Raw genomic sequence first — 18,506 nt, 5'->3', positions numbered from 1 at the left:
GTGTTCCTCAGTGGAGAGCCTTGACTTTTTTTTAAATCATAGCCCAAAACAACGCCCTTTTGCTATTTTCTTGTCCTTCAATTCCAGCTTTTAATTCATGGACCAGCAGAAAAAAAAAAAAAATGCATGAATATCATTCCTTCATGTCTCATTTACAGAGACATGAAGGAATGATATGCACTGTATCTACAGTTATCTATTTGCATCCACAACAAAATCTTAGCAACCGATCAAACCTAAAAATTGTATCAAGTGAGTTTTTCTTTCTAAAATTAGTTACATAATTTAAGAAAAAAAGCTCCCAGCTGTGTCCTTTGAACAAATAAATAGTCCCCTCCCCTTTATGGAGGCTGATGATGTCTGACGTCTCTAGCTATAACTGATAATGACAGTGAAAGAAAGTTAAGAACGGAGTGCAGTGAATTCAGAGAAGGAGTGAAAACTGCAGCAAAGATGGAGAGGATTTTTGAGCAGCTGGTTCTGATTTCTCTGCTGGGTTTCACCTGTGTAACAGGTCTCTATTGATTATGAATCACTTAGTTATAGCATTCAGATTCATGCCAAATTAAAGAAATCATAGTTACTGATTATTGAGTTTAATCGATGAGTATAACTGACTCAGTAGGATGTAAATGATAACTTTTGTTTGCACAGAGAGAATCTGATGCTTACCTCTGTAAACATAAGTAATGTTTTTTGGAGTAAATGTCCTTACAATTTCTATAAATGCATTTTTTTTGTCATTTTAGTATTGGTGTATTTGATCTCATTTTTATTTATCATTTTCGGTTTGTTAACTTGTTTTATCCTTTCCTCATCAGCTGGACTCCCTTGCACTCAGAGCTTTCCTTCCCAGCAGTCCCCATTAACAGGTGAGAGAACAGATTATCAATAAATCATTTAGTTAATCAAAATTAAAATAAGTTGGTATGAATTAAGCATGAGTTGTTCCACAAGGTTTTTACATACTCTGTTTTATGGAATGTTTCTATTCATTACATTTTTTTAATAACTACACATTTCTGATATGATTTTCTGATTTATGTAATCTGAGAAATATTCTCTCATCTTTATATTTTCCTCTCAAGCTGACAAAGTTAGACCGTCTGATATATCAGTGCTTTCCTACATTGGACTTAATGAACAAAGGTAAGGGCATATCACGGTTTGGAATACAGTAAAATCTCCCTGAAAAGACTGGAAATGAATGCTTTGGTTCTCCTCTGCAGCACTGAACTGTCCACAGTCTTGTCCAAACTCACAGGTACGTTTCTGCTTTTAATTTTCTCATTTTCATTCTCTCCTCCTTGTTTGTTTGTATTGGTTTATTTTTCTTTTTGACACTTGGTGTTACTGTATCTTCCTGTTCTGTTTGGTACGTTAGATATACGCTCTTATGTGGTCGATCAATGCTTTTATTGTAGCACTTTGTGCTATTATTACTGCACTGATATTGATAGATAGAATTATCCATCAATTCTACAAGCTGGGCAGAGATGGGAAAGGTTGAGACTATCTGATCACTGTGGAAGGGGGTGGATTCCCCCCTTACCAATCCACAGTGTTCTCACTAACACTATAGGGAACCCAATTAGGAGAAAAGAATACAATCAAAACAACCTTTGTTGCCCTTCAGTGGGGAAGTTCCTGTGTGCCACCATCCATGTATTTAGACTATGGGAAGAAACTGAGAATGTGTAAAATTCATGCATTGAGAGCCTGGGGCAGGATTTGTAATCTAAGACCTTCTCCCTGAAACAATACAAAGTATAACTGTTGAGCCCATGATCAAAAAGGTCAATACTAATAAAGCTAAAATTTAGGGCTTTCAAAAATATGGTTTATTGTATTGAGGAACTAGAGAGTCACTGAAAAAGAAAAGCAGCCATTTCCAATTTACCATTAAACCACGAGATTCTAAATGATATTTTTAAAGATTATTACATTTTAAAATGATGTTTAAAATGATTATTAAAGAGGAATATCATTTTAAATTAATTACTCCATGTACCTTTTCCGTGAACCTTCTGGTACCCGAGGACGTTAGAAAGAAGTTTAGTTACTTTAATATAAGCATTGACTTGTTGCTGAATTTTTGTGTTGGATGTTTAAAGATAATAAGACAAAAACTCAAAGTTCTGTTTTTTTTTTTTATTGTTTCCATCTTTCCCCGAACAGAACTGATGACTCTGCTCAGTCCTGGACTGACGAGTCCCTTCTCAAATGAAAAAGGCTTTAAAACATATGGGTTTCCTCAACACAGGTGTGTGTAGTTTATTTTAGTCACAGAGCAATTTTAACTGTGTCTTTATCGTTCTGTCTTTTGTTCTTATTATATGCCTTTCACTATTTACAGCGGACTGATGGACCAAGCAAAGGAAGTGTCCAAATACTTACTGAGCAAGCAGGTAAAATCTCGGTGTAGTTTAAGTTTTCTCGTAATCATTACACTTTTACAATAATGCTACAAAAATGAGGACAAGAAAAATGGGGTTGAAATAGGTATAAAAGGCTTTTTTAGGATAAAAGAAATTTTTTGGGAAATTGGATCCAACAAGATGCCAATACCTTTGAACTTCTTCACTTTATACTAAAACTTTAGTGGATGTTATTGGGATTTTATGTGATAAAACAAGCCAAAGTAGTACACACTTGTGAAAAAAAAAATAATAATAATTTAAAGCATTTCAGCTAAAGCTATAGATAGAGTACACATGTGAGCGTTCATTATCAAATCTTGCCATTAACTGCTTGTAAGGCTTAGGTCTGAACTTAGAACTGATAGTAAACCTGAGTGTTTCTTCTTTAATCAACATCCCTCTTTGTTCGTTGTTTGCATCCATCTTTCCCTCTATTTTCATCAGGTTTTCCAGACTGTCACAGAAAAACACTGCACAGTATCAAGGTCTCATTCATTTAGTTCAGAGTGGGCATTTAAATTTTGCATTAAAGCCACAAGTCAATTTTTTTTTTCTAATCTAAAATCTCCTAAATTGTAATTTGCCATTCGGAATTTTAATGGTTTTCTTTTACTTTCTTGCTGTCACTCTTTCCTAAAGTTCATATAAGTGGAGTACATTAGTATCAGCTGTGCTGTATACAGTTCCCCCATGCTGTAAATCTTTGCAGTTAACCTAGAGTTTTAATGGGCTTCATTGATGCTTTTCCTATTAATCAGTTTAGGTGCTTGTATTGCAACCAAATATGAAATAGTGTAAATATTTTTGCAGCACAAAGTCGATCTCCAGTATGGTGTCCTGACTTCTCACCTAATCTAATATATATTCTAGAGAATATGTGCTGAAATACTTTTAAAACGAACTTATGTTGTTGTTTCTAATTCAAACTTTCAATGCACACAAACGTCTGGTAAAAAAAAAAAAAATCTGATGTGATCTGATCTTCTAAAACAGGATTCTGATAAGAATGGCGACTGGACGTTGGTGCTTCTCTTTGTTCAGTTGGATCAACTCTGTGCCTGTGACCAGCAGCAGCAGGTAATCAAAGCGGAAGGATCGTAGGGATAATGAAGAGTTATCAGATTTAATCACACAGAAAAGCATGCATAATGGATGTATGGACAGTTTAAAAAAATTTTGTTTGGCATTGTTTCATCTCAGTAAAATCTATCACATGATATTCTTCATTTTCATTTCTGTTTTGTTCATTTGTAATATGTTAACAGAGAAAAACAAATAAAAACTTGAAATACATAAGGCCACTCAGAAAGTTATTTGCATGGGTCACCCAACTGATAAACAAGTGATAGACATTGATGCAGAAAGATAAATTGGAAACATGGCTCTATCAGTTGCTTCAAAGGACACCAATCAAACTGTCTGGTTTATTGGTGCATAAAGAGACTGTTGCTTCAGAGCTTTAAAGGAACAGAGTCCAGGTTATTTTTTTTCCTAATCACAATTTGACCTTTTAAAAGCACAAAACAAAGTTTCCTGGTAAAGTGCGAGGATAAGTTATTTCTAAATTGTCCAAAAAATTATTTTTGTCTTTATGCTGCAGATCTCGTCTCATCTCAAAAGTGTAGTCAAGGAGGTAGATGGTGCTGTGCAACTGCTGCGCTCTAAGGTATATATATAAAAGGTCAAAAAAGGTGTTATTGCTCTTTTGCAGGTATTTTAGAAGCTGTCTAATATACTTAACTTTGTTGCAGCTGAGAAGGACCCTCGTCAGTGTTGCATTGTGGGACGGAGGCCTTGATACTGTTCAAAAAAAGTAAGCAGCAAAATAAAAAGTTAAAGAAATTTATTTTAAACTGAGTTTAAAAAACACATAAAAAATACTTCAGTTTATTTTTATCATGATGCTAGCCACTCATTAGGCTGAAAATGAGACCAAATGGGTTTAAAGTTAAAAATGTTGAAAAATGGTCTTGTCATTAACAATTTTAAAAAATCTGAGTTTAGTACATTTTCAGTTGTTTCTATTACTTCAGCTGCACATAGTTTTGGTTTAGTGAGTGTGTATTGCTTACAGGATGTGCCCATGCATGCTCCAAACCAGTGAGGGAGAGCTGAAGCTTCAGAGAACCATACTGACTCACACACTGCAGGTATGTTTCTGCTTCCCACTGAATAATGCTGTTCATTTCAACACAATGTTGTCAAGTGAGCTAGTGTATGAATCCTGGAATATTTTCACACTGGAAAAAAATATTTAAAGAAATGAAGGGTATAAACAGCATCATAAGCGCTTCATATAAAAAATGCACTCTTATATTTTCATTTATTTCTGGCAAAAATATTTATAATAACAGAATAGGTAGATACTTTACACACATATTTAACCCATATAAAGCCATACAAATATATAGATACATTTCAAAATGTGATTTAAAATAAAAATTGACCAGTCTATGTGATTTTGATTTCATTCTATAATTGACTTGATGCTAAAAAAAAAGTCCAACAGATTTTACTTTCACAAGTGGAGCAGTATGGCTATGGCAATAGTGTTCCGCTTGATTAATGCATATCCATCCATCCATTTTCTTTACACGCTTGTCCCGAGTGGGGTCGCGAGGGGTGCTGGTGCCTATCTCCAGCAGTCAATGGGCGAGAGGCGGGGTACACCCTGGACAGGTCGCCAGTCCATCGCAGGGCAACACAGAGACACACAGGACAAACAACCATTCATTCACACACTCACACCTAGGACAATTTAGAGAAGCCAATTAACCTAACATCATGTTTTTGGACTGTGGGAGGAAGCCGGAGTACCCGGAGAGAACCCACGCATGCTCAGGGAGAACAGATTAATGCATATAACTAGCTTTATTATAATTCATGCAGGGAGTATTACAGATTATATATGGACACTGTGATGTAAGTAGAACAGGAAAGGAAAACAGGAAAAAAGGAGAAAAGATCAAATAAAGGGGAGATAAAAGGGAGATAGCGATAAAACATCTTCAGTCTGCTTCATCACCTGCAAAGAGATGTAAAAAGAACGCACAACCAACGGATGTAGTATAAGAGATACAATAAAGTAACACCTTGATACTATCGCTGAAGAACCTAATACCAATTTCAGTGGCAGTAGCCAATTGCATATGTGCAATCATATTTTCCATGGTTTGCATTTTAGATAAAAAAATTAATTGAGCTGCCCCCTGACAAAATGCCACCATGTGCAGTTAATACACTTTTCTACCTTGAACCCTTCCTGATAAACTGTTTTCCTCCAAAAATCTGTTTTTTAGGAGTCCTTGGGTGAACTGATGTCACAGAAACATTGGTACAGGAACGGAGATGACTTCACTGTCACTCTTCAGGAGACCCCTCTCATCAAAGGCTTGTCATCTGTGAGTTTAAGTTACATCTCTATTAGTGAGGAGTGCCAGCATATTTAGCACATCTGAATTTTGGTCATTTTCTTAAAAAAAAAATCTTAAATCAGCAGGGATGAGTGGAATGTATATTTTCTGTGTTGCTAATAGACTGGAAAGCCTTTGGGAGAGTTTGAGAGCCTGAAGCACACAGATGAAGTGATGCTGCAGTTGTGGAGAAACTTGGTGAGACCTGAAAGTGTCAACTTGACATTTACCAACAATTATTCACTTGTGTGTGTCTTTAAGTACATTTTCTATGGATGTTGCATGTAATTGTATCTTGCAGCTGCAGCCCATGGCCGCCCAACATGTTTCAGATGAGAAGAAATACATTGAAACATTGCTTTGCCCCACTGAGGTAAGTATATATGCAGAAAGGTCACACAGACAATCATACAAGCATTTACAGTTGACAACAGAAAAATATTTCTTTCTAATTTTCCCTCCCCCCTTTTTGGATACTCTTAATTTTTCACAAGGACCGACAGTTTCTGAGGACAGAAGCTAACGCTCCTTCCAGTCGACACAGCAAAGCAGACAATCCCGTTCAGACGGTGAGAATCATTCACAGCTGAATTAAATGCTTTATGAAGCACTATGTCTATCATCTCATTGTGATTATGCTCTATGTGTGCTTGATAATCAGTATTCGGGCACAGACATGCCCTGCGAAGATCTCAGTCCTTCACCATCCGTTCCCAATTCAGGTAATTTTATGTATTAAAATGTTCATTCTATTTGAAATCCAAAATTATTTTAGACTTTTCACTAATGTCCTCATTTAGGTAGTAATATCCATGGGTGTACAGTAGGTGTGCATAGGGACCATAGGGACATGTCCCTACCAAAATTTTGGATCGACCTACTTGTCCCTACCAATAATTAAATGTGAACAACATGTTTATGATTTACAATACAGCGTTGTTGCAGCAGTCGCTTATTTTCCTCTTGCAGCTCCTCTGCCTGGTAGCTGCAGCTGCCTGGTCTTTCCTCTACTTTTCACATAGCAGCGCATGGAACTGTGCTGCGCTGTTCAACTCCACTCTGATTTGTCTGCCTTAAGTTCTGCCTTCTCTCTTTCTGATTGCTTGTTTTCTAGTCTGTATGTGTGTGCGTGTGCTTACTTGGATTACACCAGAATACAGCGGTTACCAAAATTAATATTAGGCTATGAAACTACTCCCAATTATAAAACTAAATATTATCTAGGCTAAAACAGGCAAAAGCCTCTGATTGCAGTTCTGTAAAGAAGCAGGAGAGAGTACTGATTTGTGGAACTTGAGAAATGTAAGTAGGATTTCTTTTATCAAACTAAATATTCTGAGTCAGACAGCAGTTCTGAAAACTGCAGTTAAAATGAACAAAGACTGTAAGCTATCAACATTTCTGATTCCCTTTTACCAATATTTCTTTGCTATTACTGTTTTCAGTTTTGATGGCAGTTCAGGAATAAATAACAGGTTTTATTTCTTTTTTAGAACATAACAAATTGAGAAGGATGCTGAAGATCTGCTATTTTATGTTTTCCACATAAAATAGTGCTATTTAATTGACTTCTACTTCTAGAAATAGAATAAAGACAAACAGATGAACTCTATTTACACTGATTCTATTTTTCTACATTTCCACACGGTCCATAAGTAAAAATAGTACAAACATTAATGTCTGGCAAATAATGCTTCAATCTGGCTGTTTATTTTGGATACTATTACATTACAGATAAGATAGTGTTATATTGTCTTTTATAATTGTTAAAAGTGATTTTATATTTGAATAAACTTAGGCTCATTCTTAGCGTTGTGCTTTAAAATAGACATAAGGAGCTATTTAAACAATCAGGCAGTAAGCAATATAGGATGATGATAAAAGGTTGTGTTACATTTAATCCTTTACTATTAAAAATGGACTTGTATAATAGAAAAATTATATTATTGTAGGGAACACAGATATAATGCTCAGGGTGAAGCAGCAGCCCTTCACTGTTGTATTATGGAAGAAATATGTTTGGAATGTTACCATAAAATTAGGGCTGCAACTAATGATTATTCTGCAAATCGATTAATCTGTCGATTATTTTTTTGATGAAACGATGAATAATAATTTTTTTTACGAAATGAAACCAGGTAAAACAGAAACGTTTCCTCTTGAGGAGTTCTGGATGGAGAATATTGACAGACAAAAGCTTTTTTTTTAAATCTTAAATGCAAAATGTTTACATATTTTTTTTACAATCTTGGTATAATTCTTCCTCTAAGTGGGTCGCTCTGTCAACTGAAGGCACATTCTAGTGGCCCTATACTCTAGTTAATGATTTATCAATTACTAAATTAGTTGATGATTATTTAAATAATCGATTAATATTGATTAATTGTTTCAGCCCTAGGTAAAATACATGAAATGGGCTACACAGAGTAACTACACTGCAAAAAATAGAAACCTCAATAAGTAATTTTTTCTTAAAATAAGTGAATTTTTCCTTGAATTGAGGACGTAAGTAAGACACTTTGCCAATGGAACAAGACAATTTCCTTTTAAAATAAGAAAAAACTATTTTATCGTCTTATTTCAAGTAAATATTATCTAACTATCTTATTTTAAGAGTAAAAATACTCATTCCATTGGCAGATCATCTTATTTACCTGCTCAAATTAAGGGTAAATATACTTAATTTAAGAATTTTTTTACTTATTTCTGGATTGTTTTTGCAGTGTACAGCCTATATGTACAACTTGTATAGTGAAGTTAATATTTTAAATGCTCAGTGTCAGTTCCTCTTATAGTTCCAGTGCTCATGTAAATACAATACATTTATTTGTCGTCCCTTGAATGTATTATTTTGCAAGATACAGAGAGAGCAAGAGTGGGGTTTACCCCTGCACAATTCTATATCGTCAAAAGAAAACAGGATAAATCCATATATAACAGAGATATTTAGACTATATTTGGTTAAATAGACACTGTCTTAGTCGCTGGTAAGTCTAAATGCAAACCTTTTCAACATGGAAAAAAGTCCTAATTCCAAATTCGTCAGTCCCAGTGATGCTTTAAACATTGATAAACTGCATCTAGTGTGTTTAGTGCTTATAAGATTTGTATTAATTTAGGAAGAAATGCTGCTGTTCTCTTTAAACAAAATGTGCCCTGATGCTCACATTAAGCATGAAAAAGAGCATGCATATTTTTGCATAGGACCAATGACATCAGACCAATGAAACTGAAGACGAAGAGTGTTCCTACCAAAGTTTAAATCAAACCTACACCCTTGTTAATATCTAAAAAAAAAACACATTAGTATTTCTTTTTTTGACTCAGTGCTCTTGTTTTTTGAACCATAAAGCATGTAGTTGAATGTTTCATTTAAACATCCAGCCCTTTAAACTGTAGCAGTTGTAGCTAAACTATCGTAATGTTGTCACTCTGCTTCTTAATTTGATACATATGCTGGTTTATTTATGCAGGTCCAGGCATAAGAATGAAGAAGGAAAGCTCACTTTTTAAAATATCAAGTCCGGTCACTTACACACTTAAACGAATGTTTGTGGAGGTTTATTGTGCATTTAGCAAGTTATCTAAGATCTATCCTCAGGGTGGGAAGATAGAAAAGGCTCCTTTTTACAGGAACTTAACTGCCTCACAATATTCCTTATCAATACTTCATGATCCTCTGACCATCTTGGACTTAATGCAAAGTTTGCATTCCCTCAAGCGGTCAAACCGCCATTAGATGAACTTATCAGAAATAAAATAATTTCCTTGGTTAGCATTCAGCTTGATAAAATTGATAAATCTTCATATATTGCAGCTATTTAGCATATAAACTTTTGCATGTAGTTTACATATAGTTGCAGCCAAAGAAATGCATTCCTCCCGCAGGTACTTCTTGTAATTAGTTCCTCCAGATTGAATTCCAACTTGAGTCAGATAGAATATGTGGAGGGAACTAAAAAACTGCTGAATAAACAGGCCTTTCAATCTCAAAGAATTAAATGTAAATAATTAAATGTGCTTTCCTTAAGTACTGCTGAATTAAACATTTTTTTTCAATCAATGGCAAATATAGGATTAAAAAGACTAGATGATATTCTATATGTAATTTATTATATTTTGTGGTCTCTTATTTTTATGAGTTAAATTTCAAATCACACAATAACATTTGATATTTTAGTCATTTATTCATTTTATTTTCTAGTCCATGAACTACGGCCTGGAGATATCAAAGTTGTTGCAGCTGTGGGGGATTCTTTGACAGTAAGTCATTTTTTTCTTTTTATCAAACAAATGTTATGGGCAACTTATTCTTTGTCTTCTGTACAAATGCATGACTAAAGGAGTTTTCTATTCTCTTTACAAGGCAGGGAATGGTATTGCTTCCAGCCCAAACAATGTCCTGGATGTCATACGTCAGTACAGAGGCTTATCTTGGAGGTTTGTCACGACTCTCTAATTTTATTACCTTTTTAATAGTTTTAGCTCGTCTGTTATTTTGATGTGCTTTGAAATCATGGTTCATTAAAGCTTATATCTCTTGGTAAAAGTCATTTTATATGTTTGTTGCCAGTATTGGTGGAGATGAAAACCTCACAACTGTAACAACTTTGCCCAGTAAGTATCTTTGATACTTAACTACACAATCATATCATGTTTATATTGATTTTTATATATATACATATATATATTATTTTTCTTTAACATTCAAACTGTCTTTTTCCAAATAATTTTTATTCCTTTACAGACATTTTGAGACATTTCAACCACAACGTGACGGGCTACTCCCTTGGTATTGGTGATCAGAACAATCCAAAAGCTTTCCTTAACCAGGCAGTGCCAGGTGGGAAGAGCAGGTACGTCCTACAGTTGTTTCTTTTATCAATAAGTGACCATCGTTAATTAAACATTATTTAGTTTTTAGTAGGAAAACAGAACTTTGATCATGTCCTGTATTGCTGTACCCAGGGATATACCGTCACAAGTGCGTACTCTGGTATCAAAAATGAAAAGTGATCCTGTAAGTCCATAGTTATATTTTCTAAGAATAGAGCGTAACTAAAGTCTACTAGTATATTTGAACTCTCCTTACTTTCTTTTCTCCAGAATGTAAACTTTGAAAATGACTGGAAAGTGATCACTATTTTTATTGGAGGAAATGATGTCTGTGCATACTGCGAAAACAGCGTAAGTACCAACTTTAGAAGAAGAAATAATTACGAAGTTATCTTTGATGACATATAAAGCAACATGTTTGTACTTGCAGCTTCTGTACTCTGTGGAAAACTATGTCGGGTTTCTTCAGGAAAGCTTAGACTATCTCTTTAAGGAGGTAATACTCATTTTGTCATGAGGTGTTTCTATATTAAAATGGCTACCTCAGTATTAGAAATTAATCAAGGCTATCTTTTCTAGGTCCCCCGAGCTTTTGTTAACCTCGTAGAACCTCTTTATATAACCCCGCTTAGAGAGATGTACACGGACACATCACTGAAGTGTCCAACATGGCTTATGAGGTGAATGTCTTTTTATATTTTCATTAGATATTGCTTGCTTTCCTGATAATTTATCTAATTAACATCTTACCATAAACAATGTTTTTTTGTCTTTGGCAGTATGCTTTGCCCTTGTGTTGTTTTGCCAGAAGCCGATTCTGTAGCTCTAAAGGAATTGGAGACTATTAACAGAGGATATCAGGTATAAAAAGTGAAAACAACACAAAATAAAACAAGTTATGGTCACAATTAATGGGCATGGTCACTACTTTGAACTTTCAGCAATCGCTGCATGGTCTTATTGAGTCCGGCCGCTATGATACACGCACAGACTTCACTGTGGTTATCCAGCCATTCCTCAGAGACATCACTTTACCCAGACTGGAGGTCAGTAATAAAATAATATCCTATGCTTTTCTCCTTAAGAGAAAAATCAATAAAGTAATTAAATTAAATGCTTTTTAAATACAGGCATGCAGATTTTGCGTCTATTACTTGGTGTTTAGAAAAGCCCTTAAGTAAATAGTTACTATAAAAACTCTACTACTTGTTTGGTGCAGCGCTGGTGATTTTAATACCGGTAATAATGATTGAACTTTCAGTGATCTCACATTGGAGAAATTTACCTCTGCATTTAACCTATCCCCTTGGGGAGAAGTGTGGGGTCAAGGGTCTTGCTCAGAGACCCAGAGTGGCAGTCTTTGGGAGTGGGGCTCAAACTCAGAACCTCAGGATTCCAATCACTATGCCCCAACCACTAAACCACCACTCCCCCAATTCTCATGTCATACTTCCCTTACACTCATCCTCTCTGTTGTTGCCAGAAAAACTTGGATCCTAATCCAGTCTTGTTTATCAAATCAAATAACTTTGCATAATTATTTCTTACTGTAGATAAGGGGAATATTTGTCAAATGTTTATATTATTTGTAGATAGTTTCTGGGCAAAACATCATCATCATACAATTGTCCTTTTTCTATATAACCTGGTCTAGTCTTTCCCATTCAGAGGATGACATGGAGAAATTGGAATCTGTTTACATTATTAATAGAATGATAGATTACTAAAAGATGTTATAAACTCAGATCAACATAACAAATTAAAAAAAGTATAACAATAATGTCTTAAATCCTATTTATTCTACTTAACCCGTTTAAGAGTTCAACCGTCTTTTTCTATAACATATAACATACCGTATATTCAGCGTTTTAGTATCATAGCTTGAGAAATAAAAGTACATGTGAAATTTCATTTGCTGCCACATTTTGCTTAGGATGGCCGCGCAGATCGTTCTTTCTTCAGCGCTGACTGCTTCCACCTCAGCCGAAAAGCCCATACCGTCATGGCACGCTCTCTTTGGAACAACATGGTGAATAAATGGCAGAATTTTATACTTAAACAATCTTTCACACAGGCTGACTGTCATAAAGTAGCACAGATACAGCTTTTTCATTTTTTGGACCATGAATATCATATATTATATCCTTAACTTTCTTTTATCTTTACAGCTGGAGCCTTTGGGCAGCAAAACCTCCAGCCAGGACTTTAGCTCTAATTTTGATCTGAAATGTCCCGCAAATGTATGGAAGTTAAATTTATATTTGATATTTTTAAAGTTAATTTTCCAGAAAATTTTATTTACAATTTCCCCTTTCTCTTCAGGCCTCACCCTTTATTCGTACCTATAAGAACAGTGATTACATTTATTCTGAACTCCCTTCAACACCTGAACCTATTTTGGTAGGTTTATATTGATTAAGTTTTAAGCTGTCAAATATTCTTCAAGTACAGAGAAAAAACAGATTTATCCTTCTTTTCCTATTTCCTTAGAATTGGGGAAGTGATTTTGCCTGCGGCAACTTTGCTCCATCTGAAAGTCAACCGACTTCAGGTGAGACACACTGTCATCATGCAGTTAGGGTATATTTGATTGTTTTTTATTAGTGAAAAGGTTTGGTGATCAATTTCCCTTGTTTTTCCTTTGATTTAAAGAAAAACTTATGCACCTTAATGTTGGCTGACTAAATCTCCTCTTTTCTTTAGTTCACAAGCTAAGACCATCAGATATCCAGGTGATGGCAGCACTGGGAGACTCTTTCACAGTAAGTAGAAGAAGACAAATATACCTTCATTTAAAGGTTACTGATTCTTTGGAATTTTATAGGAATGTGTAACAATTAACCCATCATTGCAGAACTATGCAGTTTAGAATGAGTTGGGTAGCCCAAAGTTTTTAATGCAAAGCATTAAATCTCTGATTTACCAGAGATCCTAGTCGTCTCACACACTCATCCTTATTTCTGTGTCTTCAACTCAACAGACAGGAACTGGTGCAAAATCAAATGACCTCTTTCAGCTGGATCAAGAATTCAAAGGAGTATCATGGAGGTATATTCCTACTTTTATTTACAGGTCAACATCACATTTTTATCAAGCCTATAACAATTTTTGCATTCTTTTCCTGCAGCATTGGAGGGGATCAAACTTTAGAGACTGTCACAACACTACCGAGTGAGTTTTTCAAAAACTGCATAGATATTTCTCCTCCTATTATGGTGTGTGCAATGACAGTTTAAGAATTTGCATTTGGTCTCATCTGCAAGGCTATATTCTACCCTTATTTCACTGCGACTTACAAATGTTTTGCCTTCCTCTTGTGCAGTTTTTCAAAAACTGCCTTTCCTAAAACAAGTTTTTCTAAGTGGGTTTTGCATTTTAGGTCTTTTAAAATACAAAAACCCATGAGGTTTTTATTTAACTTAGTCATTAAACAGATCTTGATTGCATTTAGCATCTAGTGCTTTTTTAATAAAACAGATCATCATTGCAGATTTATTTCACAATGCTTTTGTTTTAACTACTTACTGTTTCTTCTCAGATATCTTGAAGAAGTTTAACTCAAATTTAAAGGGTTTCTCCAAAGATGAAGAACAAGTGCAGACAGGCTTCAACATGGCTGCTGCTGGAGCAAAGAGCTCGTATGCATTTGTATTTTAAATGTTTCTTCAGTTGAGTAAAGTTGTCAAATGTTAACATCTTCTCACATCTGTTTTCTGTCACAGAGATCTTCCTGCACAAGTCCAAGCTCTTATTAAGGCTATGAAAGAAAATAAAGTAAGACTTTCCTCAAATTTTTAAAACTCATAGCAAACCTTATCTGTGATTTATATAATCATAATTTCTATTTTGCAACACAGGAGATGAATTATGAAACTGACTGGAAACTTGTGACTATTTTCATCGGAACAGCAGACATTTGTAATTACTGCTTGGATCAAGTAAGTTATATACATGTGTGGTAAAAAAAAAACAAAAAAACTTTTTCAAGCTATTTTAATGAATTGTTCACCTGAATTTTTTTTTACAGAATAATTTGTCACCAAAAAAATATATCGACAACCTAATGCTTAGTTTGGACAAGCTGTATGAAGAGGTAAAAAAAACAAAAAAAGTATGCAATAAAGTGCTCACACATGATAAAATACATTGTAATGGTCTGTCTCTTTTCTCTGGGTTTTCTAGATGCCAAGAGTTTTGGTCAATCTGGTAAATATCATGCAGATGGATGTATTTAAAACAGTCAAAAAGGACACATTGGGCTGTTCACTGCTGCAAAGGTTAGTTCTCAAGCCTTGAAACACATGTTTTAGGACTTAATTACATAGTGTTAGATGACAGATATAGGATTACACAATATGAATGTTAATGTTTGTTTACTGTAATATTTTATGCTTATAAGTAGTAAAAGTATGTGAAACTTTGCTTTAGGAATTGTCAGGATCTCCACAAATATATGGGTAAAAAAACAAAAGATTTAGCTGATTATCTCAACCATAAACCACATAAAATTATTTGATGTATATTTTGATATTGCTAGGTTATTTTTACAGTTTCCTAGTCATGCATAATTCATTATCTTCTCTGTAATGAAAAGGTTTTCTGATCTAAGAATATCTCAATGTGTTACTATTAGGGTGAGAGGGGATTATTTTATGAACCTACCACACATGCATTCCATTATCATATTGGTGATTCACGATCACCCAAGCTATCGAAAATCTAAATCAGTAAAGTTCAAATGTTCTAATCTAATGAGTGGCTGAAATAGACAGCCCATTCATAGATGTCAATCAACTGACTGGCAGCTTTTTATATAGCTAAAAAAACAAACCATGAACTTTTATCAGATGAGGTACTAATTTATAATCACAGGTAATTATTTTTAAATCCTTACTGGTGGTTTATAATTTATTATTCTCTGTAAAGAAACTAAAGATTACAAAATGTGTTTTTTCATTCATATAGTTCCAGCTGTCAGTGTATTATCGGTCCACATAGCAGCTCTCCACAGTTTGAGGAAATTAAACTAATAAATCGCAATTACCAGGTAATAACAAAATAGCTTTGAATTCTAAAAGGTGTTTTTCTTTTATGATAAAGTAATTATCTTTGTTTTTCCAGACTGAGATTGAGTATCTTATTTCTGGAGATCGCTATGATGGAAAGGAAGACTTTGCTGTTGTATTGCAACCCTTTTTCCACTATTCCTTCTTCCCTCAAACTGGAGTGAGCCTCAGAAAACATAATCAGACAAGAAAAATAAAACAATGTATCATGCAAATTAACTAATGTTTTATATAACTGATTTTTAACAGACGGGTGAGACAGACACAAGTTTCTTCTCTGTGGACTGTTTCCACATGAGTGAACGGGCTCATGCAGAGATGGCCATCGCACTGTGGAACAACATGGTGAGCTTTGTGCACTTGTGAAGAAAGCCCATGTCGGGTGCATCTACTTTGGATTGTTTGAAGCAACGTTTTTGTTGTTGTCTTTCCTGTTTCAGCTGGAGCCTGTTGGAAGGAAGCAGACATACAACAACTTCACACACGATCGCTCCAAGATTAACTGTCCCTCTGAGGTATCTATATATCTCATCGATTTATGCAGGAATTCCCCTGCAAGTTTAAGTTTATTGTTTAAGATACATACATACATACATACATACATATATATATATATATATATATATATATATATATATATATATATATATATATATATATATATATATATGTGTGTGTGTTTTAATTGTATACTTGTGTACAGCACTTGGTCAACTGTGTTGTTTTAGTTTAGCTGCATAAAATTCTTTATACAGTACTTGTGCAATTCTGTACATCTTGCCATGAAATCCTCGATTTGGGCTTTTTTGGTATTTTTTATTTTTTTACAGTGTGTGTTGACAAGAGTTTCAGATAGATTTTTAGAAATTATCAGCATTTATTTCAGATTTTCCTTAATAGACGTCAGGTCTAAATACTGCTTATTGCCCTGCATTTAATGTTGTAATTAACAAGCTTTTTGCATCATTTTGGGTGGATATATGAACACTTGCTGGATGAATTTTTTACCTTCATTTAATTTTTTAAGATTAATTGTGCAATCTAACTTTCAAATAATTTTCAATTGGTTAGCGATGTAACTTTATGAGGGCTGCAAGCAATGATTATTTTGTTTATCGATTAATCTGTACATAATTTTTTCAATTAATCGATTAATAACCGGATGGCAAAAGGTTCCTTGGAGAAGATTTTTTACAGATTTAAGCCAGGTGAAACTAAAATGTTTCCACTTAAGGAGTTCAGGATAGAGCATATTGACAGACTACAAAGTTAGGTTGTTTTTTTAACGTAAATGCAAAATATTTAAAAATATATATATATATTTTTTTACAATTTTCATATAATTACTGCTCTAATGTAGTTGCTAAATTACTGAATTTGTTGACGATTATTTTAATAATCAATTTATTCATTGTTTCAGCCCTAAACTTTAGTGTGGCCATTTAAGAAAGTTAATTTTGGCCATCTTTTTTCATCCACACTAGATTTGATGGCTGTTAGAATGTAATCTTTTCTTTGTTTTTCTGCAAACCAATGGTGACAAAACAGACCTTTAACACAGACCTATCACTGCCATGTTTCAAACTAGGTAAAGTTTTCTTAGATTTTGAATCTTTGCCTTGAATCCTCCAAACATACACCATTGTTTCTGTGTTCTTTTGACTTTTCCTGCTTATCATCCTCCTACTTGTCGCCCAGGCAGAAAAGTGGTTTTAAACACACAACTTTTCTACTGGATCTACTGGAACAACCTTCCTAAAACATAGGTTTCCCTCTACCAAAAAACAGCCAATTTAAATAAATAATCTTTTCTAGTAAAAGTGGCCAAGTATTTGGGCAGAACTATGCAAAAGCTTGTTAACGATAATATTGTGTGGTTTCATGTAAACACTAGGAAAATGCTGTTAGTATTCTACTGTAATGAGCTACTGTTAGTATTTCCAAATTAAAAAATATACTTATATGCTTGATATTGAACACTACATCTAGTACAACTTCAGACTGTTTATTGTACAATTTCATATTTTTCCACAGACCTCCCCCTTTATCCGCACTAAGATCAACAGTCAAGCATCAAGCCCTGAAAGCACCTCCACCACCGTTCAAGTATGGGTGCCCGTGGTTGCAGGAGTTGCAAGTTTACTGGTTGGCGCCCTCATCTGCTTCCTCATTATGTCCATTGTTCAACGTAAAAAAAACAAGAGGGGTGGAAACTGAAATCCTAACTGAGCAGCTGGGTTTTGAATTTGTGACATGGGTTTTAAAACTACATATTAGTTTCCTATAATGACCTTTTCATTGGTTCCCACGCTCCATAGCAAGATTACTGTGATACCTTTGTTTAGTTTGGTGACGTTCACCACCAGTTGGTCTGTTCCATCCAGCTGCAAAATTTCTCTGAAACTTTCGTGACCAACTAATTTTGTAAAGGCATATTGTTGTAATTTAAACGCAATTTTACATTTCTCAAATTAAAATTGTATTTATTGGTAAAAACGAATGGTTGAAGGTTTGAGGGACCTAAAAAAAAAAGTGTTTTATTTTACTGGAGTCTGATATGTCTGAGTGTGTTCTTCATTTAAAACAAACAATAAAACATTTAGATAATATTTATAACTTTTTATTTACTAACTATATTGATTCAGGCACTTACAAATGAGCAAAGCAGATTTATAATGATCCAAAAACCATAAGATTTTATTGACATATTTAGTAATTTATGGGCTTATGGGTTAAACTTACATGAATGTTTTGACTTCAAATTTCTTATA

The 18,506-nt window shown here is 34.3% G+C and overlaps 1 protein-coding gene across 1 annotated transcript; it reads left to right on the top strand.

Annotated features, from left to right (window-relative positions):
- Positions 1-372: 372 nt before the first annotated feature.
- Positions 373-18,263, top strand: LOC119771571 (phospholipase B1, membrane-associated-like). Its single transcript, XM_038267634.1, has 42 exons — positions 373-514; positions 822-872; positions 1,089-1,149; positions 1,230-1,264; positions 2,179-2,263; positions 2,357-2,408; positions 3,414-3,497; positions 4,021-4,086; positions 4,172-4,233; positions 4,495-4,570; positions 5,720-5,821; positions 5,957-6,031; positions 6,135-6,206; positions 6,328-6,402; positions 6,495-6,555; positions 10,038-10,096; positions 10,200-10,273; positions 10,407-10,450; positions 10,581-10,689; positions 10,802-10,853; positions 10,940-11,020; positions 11,100-11,165; positions 11,249-11,349; positions 11,449-11,530; positions 11,611-11,715; positions 12,603-12,698; positions 12,838-12,909; positions 12,992-13,069; positions 13,160-13,220; positions 13,373-13,431; positions 13,650-13,717; positions 13,797-13,840; positions 14,208-14,307; positions 14,392-14,443; positions 14,527-14,607; positions 14,697-14,762; positions 14,852-14,946; positions 15,635-15,716; positions 15,791-15,895; positions 15,985-16,080; positions 16,176-16,250; positions 17,770-18,263. Exons 1-42 carry the CDS (start codon positions 454-456, stop codon positions 17,950-17,952), a joined length of 3,204 nt encoding a protein of 1,067 aa, XP_038123562.1. The 5' UTR covers positions 373-453; the 3' UTR covers positions 17,953-18,263.
- Positions 18,264-18,506: the final 243 nt, after the last annotated feature.

Source organism: Cyprinodon tularosa, unplaced genomic scaffold (genome assembly GCF_016077235.1).
Source record: "Cyprinodon tularosa strain WSP-4 unplaced genomic scaffold, ASM1607723v1 ctg68, whole genome shotgun sequence".
Classification (NCBI taxonomy): Eukaryota; Metazoa; Chordata; class Actinopteri; order Cyprinodontiformes; family Cyprinodontidae; genus Cyprinodon; species Cyprinodon tularosa.
Note: the sequence above shows the minus strand (reverse complement) of the source record. Positions and strands in the feature narration are given on the sequence as shown.

Coding starts and splice junctions, on each gene's coding strand:
- LOC119771571 (XM_038267634.1), top strand. CDS start 454: ATGGAGAGGATTTTTGAGCAGCTGGTTCTGATTTCTCTGCTGGGTTTC. Junction 6,207..6,327: donor CATTGCTTTGCCCCACTGAG/GTAAGTATATAT, acceptor ATTTTTCACAAG/GACCGACAGTTTCTGAGGAC. Junction 13,841..14,207: donor GACTGTCACAACACTACCGA/GTGAGTTTTTCA, acceptor GTTTCTTCTCAG/ATATCTTGAAGAAGTTTAAC.